Raw genomic sequence first — 16052 nt, 5'->3', positions numbered from 1 at the left:
GGAAGCCAGCCTCGCATCTACAATTCTTGAACCTGGAGGTGGATGCCAGCGATGCTAGTGAAGAACATTTAACCCATTGTATGTGACACTTCCATGTTCACCGTTTGGACAGGGTGCTGGGTTGGGTACACTCTGGGTTGGGTATGCTAGCTAGCTTAGATTTCAAACATCGCTCTTGTGATCTTGGCATGAAGCAGAGTCGAAACGATGAATCTTTCTGCACTGAGAGCTTGTTTCACCATGAGTTTGGCTGTGTTTTTTTTATTTTTATGGCCAGTCCTTGCTGTCTGCCAACATAATGATAATTTTCATGACACATGCCAAGACAGTGTTAGGGCAGAATGATGGAATCAATGATCTAACAGAAAGTAATAGGCATTGAGGCTGTTTCACATTCAAGAACTGCGATTGTGTCCTGACCTAGATACTTTGATGTGAGTCAGTGAATTATTGAAACTCCTCATGCAGAAGCATTATGCATAAGAAAAAAAGACTGAGAGAGTTAGGGTGGGGAGTGGGGGGAAGGGTGGTGGTGGGGAGCAGGAGGGTAGTGGGTGGGGGGGAGTGTTGCAAAATTCGCAATGTGTTGGCAATTTTACATTGGAAAATCAACATTGTTAATTGCCTCACCAGTCCAGAAATCCTTACCATCCTGTTTGACATGACATTCAAGGCCCATTTAACATTAGTACCTGAATAGCTGGTCAGACTTGACTGGAGCTAGCTGCGCATGCTGGGGTTAGTGGAGGTCAGAGCTGCAGCTCATTTGCATCACAATATCAAAGCAATCTAGCACTTGCTGAATGTACGATTTTTTTTTGTACCTTATTCTCAATCAAAATCCACTTCAGAACAGATCCAAGCTGACAAAGACAGGCCATTCTTCCCATCTTGGGCTCGATCAAACAAGATCCAAGCTGACAGGGTGAGGCATTACATTCCCTCCCAGGCTTGATCTGAGTTTCATCTGAGCCAAAAGGCCCAGATGTTTTTTAAAACATCGCTCTGGTGAAGCCTCAGTGTAACCTCATTGGCCAAGACCAGTTGCAGGATCAAAAACTACGCTTGATCTTGGCCAAAAAGCCGAGAAGTGACTCGCTGAATGCATAATGTCTACTACCGCTCTTCTAATGACATAGCTGTTCATGAATGATTCTCTTTAACAGACAAGAATCAGTAGATTAAGGATATTATGCTTTGCTCCTTCATCAGTATGATATGGTAGGGTGGCACAATGGTTAGCACCGCTGCCTCACAGCGCCAGGGACCCGGGTTTAATTCCTGACTGGGTCACTGTCTGTGTGGAGTTTGCACGTTCTCCCCACGTCTGCGTGGGTTTCCTCCGGGTGCTCCGGTTTCCTCCCACAGTCCGAAAGACATGCTGGTTAGGTACATTGGCCAATCTAAACTCTCCCTCAGTGTACAGGTGCCGGAGTGTGGCGACTAGGGGATTTTTGCAGTTACTTCATTGCAATGTTAATGTAGGCCTACTTGTAACAAGTAAATAAACTTTTACTTTTCATCCTGTGACACTGGATCCATGCACCATCACTCAAACTTATTTCACAATTGATTAAATCTCTTGTCAGTGCCAGTTTGCACTCAATCCATGTTGACAAATCTCTTGCTCTGATTCTCTCTCTCTCCCCCATGGGATACCTTTGATCATCACTTCATCCAAATTCTGGAAGTCCCCATCCAGCAATACTGTGGAAACTCCTTCACAGATTGCAGTGGTTCAAGAATAACATTGAAAGTGTTGTCCGGAAACAAGCCATTTGATCCAGCAAGTCCGTGCCTGTGTTTATGCTCTACATATATTTCCTCCCATCCTTTCCTATTTAACTCTATCAGCACACCCTTCCATTTGTTCCCCCCCTTACAGCATCATAGAATCCCTACAGTACAGAAGGAGGCCATTTGGCCCATCAAGTCTGCACCAACAACAATCCCACCCAAGTTCTATCCCCATAATCCCATGTATTTACACTAGTTAGTCCCCCTGATACTAAGGGGTAATTTAGCATAGTCAATCCACCTAACCTGCACATCTCTGGAGTGCGGGAGGAAACTGGAGCACCCAGAGGAAACCCACACAGACACGAGAAGAATGTGCAAACTCTACACAGACAGTGACCCAAGGCTGGAATTGGATCCAGATCCCTGATGCTGTGGGGCAAAAGTGCTAACCACTGTGCCACCGTAATGATCACGATTAGTGGTTTCCGACAGTACACTGGTATGCCGTGAAGATACCCCCAAGTGCTGTGAGAAATGATTCATAAAAGCAGAAGGCAGCATAAATTACAGGAGTGCCTGAAACTTTTTTGTAGTGTCGAGGTGTACCGTGACATAGAAAGGGTTGGGAAACAGTGGTGTAGATTTCACTTAAATGCATCCATGCCATTCACCTTCACAACAACTTCCTGGGGTAGTAGGTCTCATCTTTGAACCACTCTCTGGGCAGATTAACTTTTTCTGTAGCAGTGTCATATAGACCCAAAACATTGGCTGGAATTTCTTTGTCCTGCCTGCAGTCTGAATCGTCAAGGGCAGAATGGAAAACCTGATGGAGAAGGCACAGATCCGTGGACTTTGGGAGGGAATTTCTGATCCTGTGATGGGCAGGAGCAGAAAATCCTGTTTATTCTGTCACTCCCTTCACAGACGAGCTAAGCCTTTCTAGCATTTTTTTCTAATTTCAGATTTCCAGCATCATTTTGCTTTAGTATTAACTTTCTTTTCTGAGATCCCTATTGAATTTATTGATGACTATCTTATATGTGTAGCTCCTAGATTTTTACTCCTCACCATTGAATGCATGTTTACTAAGTTTACCATTTAGAACCCATCCTCATTTTAAAGTCCTCAAACAGGTCCACCATCAGCAACCTCCTTTCAATATAAAAACACCCCATCTGAAGAATGCTCACTGCCTCATTCTCAAGGGTGACACACAAAGGGTGTCACATGTTGGCCTTGTTACCAGCATGCACATGTCCAAGAATTAATATTTTTGAAAATTCCAACTCCTTCTTGCCACTCCATCTTGCCTTCCTTCTTCAATTTACAAACATTTTCCACTTTGTGTTCTTCCTCCCATCCACTACAATAATGGTGGTAAGACCATGAGAATCCTGGAATAATAGCTTGAGCAAAGTGGGCCATGGGAAGAAGCCCCAAAAAGCCTCACTTTCTATTATTTCATTTACTTCTTCTTCCCCTGTCCGCTCTCCCAGCTGGCTCTAAGAAATCCCACAGCGCTATTCAGGGGAGAATAGGAAAGCTCCCTGAAACCCCATCCGATGGCCAAACAAAAAATCAACTGGCCTTTTAACATCACTGATTTGTGACCTTAATTCTCAGTTTTGTGTCCTACTTTACAATCATGACTACACTTCAATAGTATCTCACTGGCTATGAAATGTTTTGGGACTTCCTGGCCAGAATTTCCTGGCTGTTGTCGCCAACGGGATCTTCTGGTCCCACCAGTGGTGAATGCCTGCCGTTGGTTTCCCAAGGGCAGCGGGATACATAGAATGTTGACAATGGAGGGATCAGAAGAATCTGCCGCCGGCCAATGGCGGGTTGTCTCGGCCGCCGTGAAATGCGCCATGGAGATGCACAGAGAATCCCCCCCCCCCCCCCCCCGAAACACTGAAAATGCAAACAATCTCTTTCTTTCACTCTTTGTATGGTGGTATCACCTTGTTTTGAAAAGAGGCTGAGGGTGACTGTATGACTCTGAGTTTGGATAATGTTTGTGTATTCATCTGACCTTCTGGTCCAGTGAGCTTATCAATATTAACTGGCAGCTACAAGCTTAGCATTGTGTACACTGCCATGCTAAATTCATCAGAGCCTATTCAATTCACAGTAGGAACTGGAATTTTTAAAAGGATTTGGTAATGGTTTCTTATTTGCACTATTGGGCATAATAGTCTGTAATGCGAAACTGTCTCAGTAAATTTCCAAGCATGTAACTGATGATACAGTTTAAGGTATCTGATGGAGCTCAAACTGCACCTCGCAGCAGTACAGACTGTAAACTCCATCCTAAAACCATCTGTTACTTCCAAGAAAAACAGTGTTTGTTGCCATCGTTATTATAATTCATCTCCTCAAAGATCTTGCATCTGCACAGCGGGAGTCAAATCTTCAAGTCTGGTTCAGCAGAGGGCAGGACATAGTTGCATGAGGGCATACAGATGCGATTTAGTCATTCGTTTAAGCACATAATATCTTCTGGCATCATAAATTCCTGTGTTGACATTTACAATGGAAACTACCTATGTAAACTTGTCACACTGTAATTACACCTTCATACCAGGGGTGGCACAGTTTCATTGATGGTTGGATACAAATGCAGTGTGACAGCTTGAGACAGGCAATTCACATAAATTGAAATTAGAATGGAAGCATATAAAATAAGGAAATAATGGGCACTATATTATATCAGCATGGTAGCACAGTAGTTAATAATATTGCCTCACAGTGCCAGGGACCCAGGTTCGATTCCTAGCTTGGGGCACTGTCTGTGCGGACTCTGCATGTTCTCCCTGTTTCTATGTGGGTTTCCTCCAGGTGCTCCAGTTTCCTCCCACAGTCCAAATGACATGCTCATTGGGTGCATTGGCCATGTTAAATTCTCGCTCAGTGTACCCAAACAGACGACTAGGGGATTTTCACAATAACTTAATTGCCGAGTTAATGTAAGTCTACTTGTGACACTAATAAATAAATAAACTTTGAAAAAAAAATTATAAGAGTGTGGACACAGGAATTCATAACAAGCATCATTGGATGAGTTTTCCCGCTGAGCAGATTGGGACAGCTGACTGACAGAACATATGTCCAGGCTCATTATTGTGGAGATGGTGGAGTGTGGTCAGTGCTTTAGCACACTTGGTCTGCCTACCGGCAATATTAGGCCAGGTGAATGTCGACCCCTGAGAAGGTCTAGTCTGATTGGGGAAATGGGGGTATGGAGAAATGTGAGAAAATGGTGTGGCAGTGACTCTGGTCACTGCTGCTGATCCTCCCAACCTCACAAAATGGGGAGCCTACCCTTCAAGATCCTTTGGGCAGTTCAGTCCAAAAATGGCAATCGGTCTCCCATGTTTGTCCTAAGCTTTGAATTTGAAATGATCCTATGGCCAGACTTTGGGGATCTCTCTGGCCACTTAATGGCAGGCCTAGAAATTGATGCCATGGCAACAGTTATGGTAGCCATGATACATTGTCCACTATTTTGATTTGGAAGAAAAAGCTTCACAGTTTGTTTGAGTTAAACTTCTGTTTCGATTTTAAAGACTGGAAAACAAGTAGCTGAGGCAGAGATAAGGCACATTGGGATAGTTAATGCTTCCTCATATTTATATTGATAATTCCAAAACAATTGTGGTTAATAGAAATTCAGTTTATAGGATTACAATGCGTGAAGGAAATATTAACTATTCATTTTTATGGAACCAGTAAACTCGTGTCAGGTCATTTCTGTTCAAAATTCCTTCCCCGATGTTGTGAACCATGCCTCCACTTCTACACTGTAGTCGAACTAAGACAAAACATAAATCTTTGTACCTTATGAAAAACAATGGGCTTTATGTTAACTCTGTGCAAGTGATTGGGTTCTGAGTGCATTAAAATGAGGTCCAAGCTGTGTTTACTGGGGACTGTCTGGTTGTGTGATGTTTATTGAAGCAGGCACACATTTATTTCATATTGTTATATTCCTTCTGCATCTTAATCAAAGGTGAGAAATACAACCTGAGCAGGAAATATAGAAGAATAATCTGGGATGAAGTTAGACTTAAGGGAAGAAAAGGGAAAAAAAACAGATAGTTTGATTCCTAAAATAGTGATGAAAATACCAGAGTAGCATATAATAAACAAAACTCAAATTATTCAGTTCTGATAGGTAGGACTTTTGATATTAGTACTTTGTATACTACATGTTATAGGAAATCTACAAGTTGTATACACCTCCTGTGTTTGTTGCATTTAATACCTTCAACAATTTCTATGTCATGTTCATTGATAATAGTCATTTTGTTAGGCATCACTTAATGTGTCTCATTATAAATAATAACATATGGAGATCTGCGGCCAATAAATTAAAAGCCTTGTACATAGCATGTTTTTTTTAATGGTCATTTGCTTCCTTAAGTCTCCCTGTCAGAAATCTTTATTATTTGACATGGAGAACACCAGTGTCTTGCACCTAGCGCAAGAAACAACATCGCACGGACTGATGACTTATACAAGGTCCCAGATTCTGTGACGTCCACAGCTTAAAGATTGAGGAGGGATGAGGGCGGGGAGGGGGAGAGTGGGTGGTGGGGCGGGGGGGTGGTGGTGGGAGAGCATGAGAATGCTGGCTGCCACACAGTCATTTGCCTGTCGGTTGGCTTTCAATAGGGCTGGAGGTGGGACTTCTGCCATACAGGATCAGAAAGTCTTGCCTCAGAGAGTTGCCAGTCAACCAGAGCGTGTCAGTTCCTCAGGACTTTGGGACAGAGGGATCAGGATTTTCATAGTGCCAAGCTGGTGTGACCTTTAATGAGCGAGTTGGAGTGGAGAGGGTGGAGGCTAAGGTTTCGGTCACCTTGAATAATGGCAATTTGATGGAGGGGATTGTTAAAGTGCTGGGGAGGAGTGGATGGGGATGCTTTATTGGGTCCAAAGAGAAACAGTATACTACTACACCCCCTCACTTGCTAGCAGCCCAGGCAAGGAAACTTGCTGGGTTGGGCACCTGCCGTGGCCCTCTCCCCCTGCAGATTAAATTCTTCCAGTGGGAGTTTGGGCCTTTAAGTGTTTAAAGTTTATTTATTTATTAGTGTCACAAGTTGGCTCACTTTAACACTGCACTGAAGTTACTCTGACAATCTCCTAGTCGCCACACTCCAGTGCCTGTTCCGGTACACTGATGAGAATTTAGCGTGGCCAATGTACTGACCAGCACATCTTTCAGACTGTGGAAGGAAACTGGAGGAAACCCATTCAGACACGGGGAGAACATGCAGTCTGCCCACAGACAGTGACCCAAACCAGGAATCGAACCTGGGTCCCTGGCACTGTGAGGCAGCAGTGCTAACCACTGTACCACCTTGCCACCAATTGAAGGGCATTAATTGCCCACTCAAGAATCTTAATCATACTACTAGTGCATCAGCCACACAACACAACTCCCCCACCGTTGGCACAGTTACAAATGGGGAGGGGGGCAGTCGGGTAGACAATGGGTAGACCAGCCCCTAGATTTAACCAGTCACTCTCCAGCCTTCAAAATTATCAATGGGAGAATATTAAATCCAGCCCCGGGGTCACAGAGCACAAAAATGCCAAGAATAAAGCATTCCATGGAAGAAGGAACAGAAAGGTTTCGAAAAAATGAGAGGCTTGTCTTAAATCCAGCAAAATGTATGGTAATCATTAAAAACATAGAAAGAAAACAAAAGTAAAGATGAGGAGGGTGAAGTGGGAATATGAGAGAAGTTTACAGGTCAATGTAAAAGGAAATAAAAGGATGATCAAAGAAAGCAGAAAAAAACAGTTAAATATTAATGCAGCTTTGTGTACTTAAGTGAGCCAGCTGATTATTAAGTATTTAAAATTAGTTTTGACAGAGGAAGTTGAAAATGAAACTGTAGGAATTTTTGAGATGCATGCAAGATATTTATCAGTGGAACCAAAGATTTAAAAGGGCACTGTAAAATACTTGTTAACAGGTGTAAAAATAGGTCTTAGATGTTATTTACCCTCAAACAGGGATGAAGAGATGGCAGAGGCACTTATATAGTTCAGATGATAAAGGGCTAAGGTGTGGGGGAGGATGGGGGAAAGAGTTGAAGATACAAATGTTACATCCTTGATCAAAAGAAAGGGGCTAATAAAAATATAAGCCTCTGTCTCACCACGAGCTGTGGGTGAGCTTGTAGCAAGGTGGCATGTTCGCACTGCTGCCTTACAGCGCCAGGGACCTGGGTTCAACCTGAGTGGGGGATTGGCAGGGTAAATATATGGGATTATGGGGATGAGGCTTGAGTGGGATTGTTGCCGATGCAGGCTCAGTGGGCTGAATGGCCTCCTTCTGCACTGTAGGGATTCTGTGATGAAGATTTTCAACTAGTTGTTGTGGATTAACTTGGATGTACATTTTGCTTGATTTTAAATCAGTGAAAGCTGAGTGCTTTCTATAACAGGAGGTTGAACCACACCTGGGTAAAAAATTGAAATATCATTACCCAGAGTGTTAAAAAAAGGATGATGTTAGTGAGTAGAGTGGATGAATGAGCACTAGCAGAGGGTACTTCTGAAGAATACTTACACACTTAATTATGGGCTTTTGGGGAATATGACAGATAAAGGGGCACTGTTGAGTGTGGCACATACGGCTTTTTCAGAAGATGTTTGATAAATTTCATGAAATCACACCACCTCTCCAAACCCTTTCTCCCCAGCACCTACAATCCTGGCTTTTAAAATAACCCACTCCAGCATTTGTGTCATAAATTTGGATTGGAAGCCTGTTGCCTTCAGTGAAGTGAAAGATACAAAATCATGTATCCGACCCAATCCCGTTCCTTCTGGACATGTTATATTAAAATCAGGGTTCGTAGTCCTAAAATTTATTGAGATTTAAAATTCACATTTTTTTTTCAAATCCCTCCATTGACCCCATTCTATCTCTGTAATCTCCTTCAGCCCTATAACCCTCTAACGTATCGACTACTCCTCCAGTTTTAACCTCTTGCGCATTGTGGATTTTTAGCGCTCCACACTGGGAGGCTGTGACTTCCATTGTCTACTCAAACTCAGGATTTTCCTCCCTAAATTCCTTCTCTCCTTCAAGACGCTACTTGAAACCAACCTCCTCAACCAAGCTTTTGATTGCCTGGACTGAAAACAGTTACTTATGTGCCTTTGATTGATTTACCTCCTGCGGATGCTTTTTTGGATGGTTTGCCATTTTAAATTTACATATGTAACTACAAGGTGTTAGTGTTATAGTTGACCAGATGGAAGGGTGATGAGGGTCATGAAGCCAAGGGACCATCACAGATGCTTCTCACAACAGTGGAGTGCAAGTTGTTGCATATATTGGGATTGCTTGTTTTCCATGGATAGAAATTACATTGAAGTGAGCACAAGATAAAATGAATAAATACCTCAAGCAAAAATTCTGGGCCTATGGGGAGAGAATGGATAGGGGTTCTGGATTGTTTCTGTAAACAGCTGGCAAGGACATTGTGGGATGTATCGTTCCCTGTGTCATCTTTTATTTTTCTCCGCCTAGGTGATTGGTGCCATGAACTCCAGGGCCAGCACAGTGGTTAGCACTGCTGCCTCACAGCGCCAGGGACCTTAGGTTTGATTCCCAGCTTGGGTCACTGTCTATGCAGAGTCTGTGCATTCTCACCATGTTGGTATGGGTTTCTTCCAGGTGCTTTGGTTTCTCCCCACAGTCCAAAGCTGGTTAGGTGCATTGGCCACGCTGAAATTCTCCCTCAGTTTAACTGAACAGGCACCAGAGTGTGGAGACTAGGGGATTTTCACAGTAATTGCAGTGTTAATGTAAGCCTACTTGTAAATAAATAAATAAATCTACTAAGCCTGAGGGAATAGTTAATCAGCTTAAAACACAATTTCCTACTAAACAACAATGTCGAAGCATCTTCCCCTTCATCCTACAGACAGCCACAGCTCCTGAAGACTGACTAATATATAGAGTTGGGCAGTAAGTTCAGTCATGCCAGTGTTACACACAACTCTAGAACTTTTAAAAAGGCACAGAAACAATAGAAGAGACACAGCCCTGGTGGGGAAAGTAATTGGCAAAGAGTCTAATTTGCATAATTGCGATGTAATTATTACATTGCACCCTATGATTTCTGGCATTGTGTCTTATGCAAGCTATCAGATTTTGTCAAATGCTGCTCCAGAAGCAATGAAGTTAGTCTTAACTTTAGATAATAGGGGATATGGGCAATAGTGGGCCAGCAGCTTGTTTAACACTTCAGCGGATTTAAGTGAATGGAAATTAAGGAGCCATTAATCTGGTTGTTGACTTGCTATCACCTGCCTCACACCATCACAATGAGCCAAGCTCTACCCTGTTTCCCCCCACTGTTCTACGGCATTCTCCAGCCCACTGTGAGAAGGCTCTAACAGGACATTGTAATTAGCTGCCAGCATAATGCACGCGCGGGAGAACAGGAGGGATTCATCCCATTCTGAACTCTCCATCTCTCACCCAGAACGGAGCCCTGGATATTCCTGTTGATAAACAAATCTGGGAACTCAGCAACAATTTCCTTACTGTACCTTCACTACCTCTGTAAGCCTGATTGATGCTCCTTGTCTTTTTAAGGCAATTGGTAATGTAGAATGGGACAAAAGACAGCAGATAGTCCAGTTCCTCCAGAACTCCAAGTGACATTGCGCATTCCCATGAACAATTCATTACTCCCTGGACATCAGCAATGGACCCAGACTCTAAAAGGGCAGGGGCATGTTTCGGGGCACACTTGGATACTGGATGCATGTATCACAAGCATTGTCCACTGAATCTGACTCACACATAATGAAAGCCATTCCTAAATTTGTTTTTGTCATCCTTCCTTCCGTTTTCCCAGGCTCTATATTAGAATAAAAAATGTAGATGCACTGGGAAAGGCGAAAGGAACATTTACAAAGATCAGATACATCTGGAAGGAGCTGGAGATATTTCCCTTTCAAAAGGAAGGCAACCCTGTCTTTAAAATTGGGAAGGGATTTCCTTGGATTGATGTAGAGATGGCATTTGTGGGGGAATCCAAAACTAAGAAACATAAGGGTAATCGATCATAAATTCAATAAGCAACTTTGGAAAGAACATCTTTAAATTGAGTGATTAGAATGCAATACTGCCTACTGCATGGAGTGGTTAAGGTGAATAGGATAAAGGAGCAGTTAAGTAAGTATATGCGACAGAAAGGAATTGAAGGATAGATAGATAGGATGAGATGAAGTAAAGTGGGAGGATTCCCATGTGGAAAAGCAACACTGGCTTAGATTATTTCAGGCAATTGCTCTGTTTCTGTCTTATATATTCTGTGTAATTCTGTCCCTTTGAGTTTTATCAGATATAGTTAATGCCAAAACAACATTTACAAATTCTTCTTGATTTAATGAAGATAATTGACATGTCTCTGATTGATGTTGTTTAAGTTTTAAGGGTGCATACCCTACTAACCTGGAATGGCACAGTGGCACAATGGTTAGCTCTGCTACCTCACAGCACCAGGACCCAGTTCTCAACTTGGGTCACTGTCTGTGTGCAGTTTGCATGTTCTTCCCTTGTCTGCGTGGCTTTCCTTTGGGTACTCTGGTTTCCTCTCACAATCCAAAGATGTGCTGGTTAGGTGCATCAGCCATACTAAATTTTCCCTCAATGTACCCAAACAGGTGCCGGATTGTGGTGACTGGGGGATTTGCACAGTCGCCTCAGTTAGGGACACTACACCTCAGCAAGAATATATTGGACTTGGAGTGGTTTCAAGTGTGATGAAAACTTGTTCATCAGAACAAGTTGTAGTGTGTTAAATTATGATGGCCAATTGCATAACCTTGGTTTGGATTCCTTTACCTATCAAAGGGATAATGTGATGAAGCTTTTTAAAATGGTAGAGACTTGGTAAGGTTGATACAGTGAAAATGTTTGTTCTGGTTGGGAGGTGAAGAATAGACACATTAAGTATTCATATTGGTACGAATAATCAGGAAGAAAATCAGGAAACTTTTTTTTCCACAAAGGACAGCACAAATCTAGAACTTTTACTCCAAATACCTATAGAAGTGGGCCCCATTAGAACTCTGTTAATCAGTGTTTTGTTGAGGGTGAGTTGAGGGTATTTTGGGAAATGGAGTAGAGTTGTGTAATTGGGGTTAGTGTACTAAGTGAATGTGGAGTTAGCGGCTCAATGGCCTCCTCCTTGTTCCCCTCTCTCGTACAGTTTGATCCAGCTCTGCCAGACCCCCGGCAGAGTTTCAAGTCTCACCAGATTGGAAGTGGGGGAATTTATTTTGGGATTCCACTGATTTGCTAAACAAGAGTGTGAGACAAAAGCAGTAAAAAAAAGTAATAAAAACCGTCGTACCCTTCATTGAGTGCTTTGGTTTTCTCCATGTCCTGAATTACATTCAAGAGGACTTTAATCTTGTGTTCGTTTGACTGCAAGGTATCCTCTATAAACTGCATTCTGCCTTGGAGATCACAAAGGTCCCTCGGTGTCAGATGGATTTGATTAATTTCCTTAATCCTTTTGCTGGTTTGAGATTTTATTTCCGTGTTACAGGAAGCTGTATGATTGCGTATGGGTTTTGGAGAGCTTTCAGTGCCCGAGAGGCCTGCTTTAACACCACTTAGTGAGCACAGTGGGGATTTGGAAACGTCCGTGCCCACTTGATTGCTTTTCCCTGCACAGTCGGCAGGGAGCTCCGAATAGTCTAGCCAAATTTCTTTTTTGCAGTGACATGAGCCCCTGGTCTCAGTTGCAGTGCATTGTCGTGTGGGCTCTGGCTCCAATTGGTGCACAGCAGAACACTTTGGGTGTGCACGACTCCCACAACTTTCCAGCAGGGAGGCAGCAACTTTAGAACCAGAGTGACCAGGGTCCGATGGGCTGCCCGAGACCATTGAGTTCTCAAAATTATGTGCGTCCGTGGATGTGCCTGGGCACTGGCACGAAACTGCTTTGTCCTGCAGTGTGTCTTGTAGCTCAGGATCTGATGCTTGTGACAACGATTTCCTCTTGACCGAGCTGTAGATGCTCGACTGGGGTGATGCCCTGGCGGGTCTTTCAGTCCCTTGCTTTTGGGCTTGGCCTGACTCTGTCTGTTTAGACTGCATTGCAGTCTCCTTGGTTTCCAAAGCCAGGCCATTGCTTGTGAGGGTAACCCTGGTAGCTTTCACTGACTCCATTGACAATGACCCCTTGGTCAATCTTGTGGTGGTCTTCAGCTTCCCCTTAAACTTTGGAAGGTGCTTTCTCAGACTTGGTGATGTCTGAATAGCAATGCTTTTGAGGACACCCTGGGGCTTTGTAATCACCAGTGAACAGTTGGCCAGTCCTCGAGGCCTAGAGGTTTGTGCTTTCCCTTTAAGTGTGGGTTTCCCTTCAGTCCTTTCTCTCATGTTAGACATGCATTCCTCTTTGAAGTGCACCTGTTGAACTTTGCTTTTGCGTTGCTGGACTTGCCCGGCAAAATCAGCAGAATCGTGACCTTCCTGCTTGAGTGCTAGGGAGCGTGCTTTTGGGTTTTGCACTGGAGCACTGTTACATCTCAAAGGCTCCAGATAATTGCTTTCCTTGCGACCCATCGCAGTGCTCAGCAAAAAGGCGAAAAATTGTGACGAGGCATGTAGGTGAAAAACGATGAGTTGCAGGTGGAAATATTCCCCTGCCAAAAACCTGATAACATCACTGTAGCTCAGAATGAACTGGACTGCAAGGTCAACGGGTGACTTCTGCTCCCCTGGTTACAGTTGTCCGTTACGCTCATCAGACTGAAGGAACGGGAACCGGAGAATGCAGGTTCGAGCTCTGTCAACACCATTAGTTCTGCTCACATTGGAACTGAGTGAACGGATAGGCAGAAAGAGGGCTGAGGAAAAGAAACGCTTTGTCAAAAGTTGAAAGTACACATCAGAAATCAGGTGCAAAGACGTTAACAGCTGGGTGTCACTTTGTACTGAACAAGCTTTTGCCTTGCGATTCCAGACGTCACCCATTGTAAAATGGCGCCGAGGCTATTTTGTGAGTCACCAGCAGGCCATCACGTCCCTCCTGAGGGAAGATGTGGCTGTCAAAGGGGCTTCTGTGTGTTCAGCTACAAACAAGAAGGAGATTTTCTCAGGATTCTGGGTGTGGTTGGTCAGTGCCATGGGGGAAGCTCATGTGAGAACTGCCTCGGGTGGACCCCCTGTCCTGTGGTGATGGTGTTCAGACTGGCTCCTCTGATAGCAGCTTCCATTAGGGAGAACCTTTTCTCATTCAACAAGCAGAACCCAATCAGCTCCAAATCAGGGGGAGAGAGAGACCATTGCTGTCCGATTATAGCGAAGCCTGGTTGTCAAGTGACGTTTATTGGAATATATTTGATTTCAACTGTACGCCAGGAGGAGGTTGCAGACACAATTTTCAGTGGCTCTCAAATTTGGATGTACGCCCTAAACAACACACCAGGACACTTGAGAACACATTGGCCAGTTGGCAGTGAGAAATCACACTTGTTTCTGGTAAAAGGAATATAAAAAAGAAAATGATTTAATGGTTTGCTTAGGCCGAACATTTCAATTCAGGCAAATAATGATGTGATTTTTTTTTAAATCCAGAGCTCCTTCTATGCCCTGTGATCTGATTTGAAACATGGTCATATACAGAACATGAATAGGTTATCTGTCAAATTCCCTGAAGAAATGATTCCCTTGCAATTGTGCAATCTCTTGATTATCCATAGAACGTAACCTGCAATATTCCCCTACATTGCATCTCACTGCATTCCTTAGGCTGTCCCTTCTGGGCCTTTTGTGTAAACTCATTAAATCACCTGTACTGCCTATGGACCTCCCAGATTTTAAGGTGATGCATATATTTCAAACTATAAACCGTCAGTCAGAGCTTCCTAATTCTGTTCCTTTAAGGACCTTGAATAGATTTTACTGTTGGCAATGGGTTAACCTTGGCAATAGTATAAATATTTGTTCACAGCACCCTCTAAAGGCTCAGTTGATAAAAGTTTTGTTTTACTGCCCACAACCTTCTAGTTTTGATTCCTGGTCTTTGCAGAGATCGTTGCTTTTGGCTGACAACCCAAGATTCTCAGACAGGTCGGTCAACCAGGAATTCTTCTATCCTGTGATCCCTGCTAAAAGTGTGTGTCTGTCTGTGTGCATGGACACCGGATCATGACGGAATTAGGCTCAGCTGTGATGCCTCCCAAGATGCAATAGCTACCGAACCTTCACTCTGTCTCTCTCGCTCTTGGGTATTTCGTTAAGGGAGCTGACTTAGAGGTGATACTGAAGCGAAGAACAGTCCTGGTGTGCATGTACCGTAGTGAGAGATACCTCCAGGACTCACAGATGAGGGGGGCGAAGAATAAAAAATGCAAAACTTTGAAATAGTGAAGTTGGCTTAAGAACTAAAAATGAGTAGATGGAGAGGTGTTAACTCTCACCTAGCATGGACTTTAATTGAACCCTTAAATTTAAATGGAAATGTAAAGAACAAACTATGAACGAAGAAGCTTTTACAACTTTGGGGCATTCCTTAGAGTTTGAGTGAACACTTTAGTTGAGTCACAGTTGCAATGTTGAGAAATGATTGCCTGTTTTCTAAGCTCTATGAACTAGGCAGCCTTGTGTTGTATTACACAGACCATAAGAGGTGCAGTACCTTTCGAGTTGCCAACCTTCCAGAGGTGTTGTGGAACCCTGCAGACAATCCAGGAGAAAGATCAATTGGCTGTTAAACCCAATTGCGTTTCAATTTCCTACTCCTTCATTTATTGGTTTGAACCGGGCTGTTGGAGATGGGTGGCAATGTGATTTTTAAAATAAAACCTCAGACTCACGTCAGTTAATGCTTACTGTGTGTCAGTGTCCCATACTCGCATTTACTCAGGCGTCGCTGTTTTGGATAGGTGCTAGACACCTATTTCCATGGCTACAATCCTTGACAAATGACCCTGCACTAATGCTAAGCTTGTGGTCCTGCTGTCAGTTATTCTGATGTGGGAAGCGTGCAACAGACCCATTGCACAGCAGAAGACATGCAGCTGTGAACCACAGAACTGTTTTCACTAGAAAGGATGCCATAGCATTTTGCCTAATTAGGTTAGCAGAAGGAGCCGCTGTAAGGGGAGAGATTTATCAAATGTCTACCCTTTTATAGAAAATGTTGATGGCACTGTGGATTTACACATTGTATTACTGGTATATTGAGAAAGACATTGTGCACTTTATGCATAAAATTTAATATATTTTCCACCCCAGCATGAATTTA

The 16052-nt window shown here is 43.4% G+C and overlaps 2 protein-coding genes across 4 annotated transcripts in view; one reads left to right on the top strand and one right to left on the bottom strand.

The window, feature by feature from the left end:
- Positions 1-16052, top strand: part of LOC145351949 (dedicator of cytokinesis protein 2-like) — a 595946-nt gene that overhangs the window by 332337 nt on the left and 247557 nt on the right. The window lies entirely within an intron of this gene.
- Positions 1-16052, bottom strand: part of LOC145351947 (INSYN2B protein-like) — a 77384-nt gene that overhangs the window by 59093 nt on the left and 2239 nt on the right. For both annotated transcript variants that reach the window (XM_080201762.1, XM_080201763.1), the window contains exon 2: positions 12144-14281. In XM_080201762.1, the coding sequence (XP_080057888.1) occupies positions 12144-13366 (1223 nt within the window). In that variant the 5' untranslated portion in view covers positions 13367-14281. The remainder of the gene's footprint in view (positions 1-12143; positions 14282-16052) is intronic.

This window comes from Carcharhinus amblyrhynchos, chromosome 13, assembly GCF_965287045.1.
Source record: "Carcharhinus amblyrhynchos chromosome 13, sCarAmb.v2.hapA, whole genome shotgun sequence".
Classification (NCBI taxonomy): Eukaryota; Metazoa; Chordata; class Chondrichthyes; order Carcharhiniformes; family Carcharhinidae; genus Carcharhinus; species Carcharhinus amblyrhynchos.
Note: the sequence above shows the minus strand (reverse complement) of the source record. Positions and strands in the feature narration are given on the sequence as shown.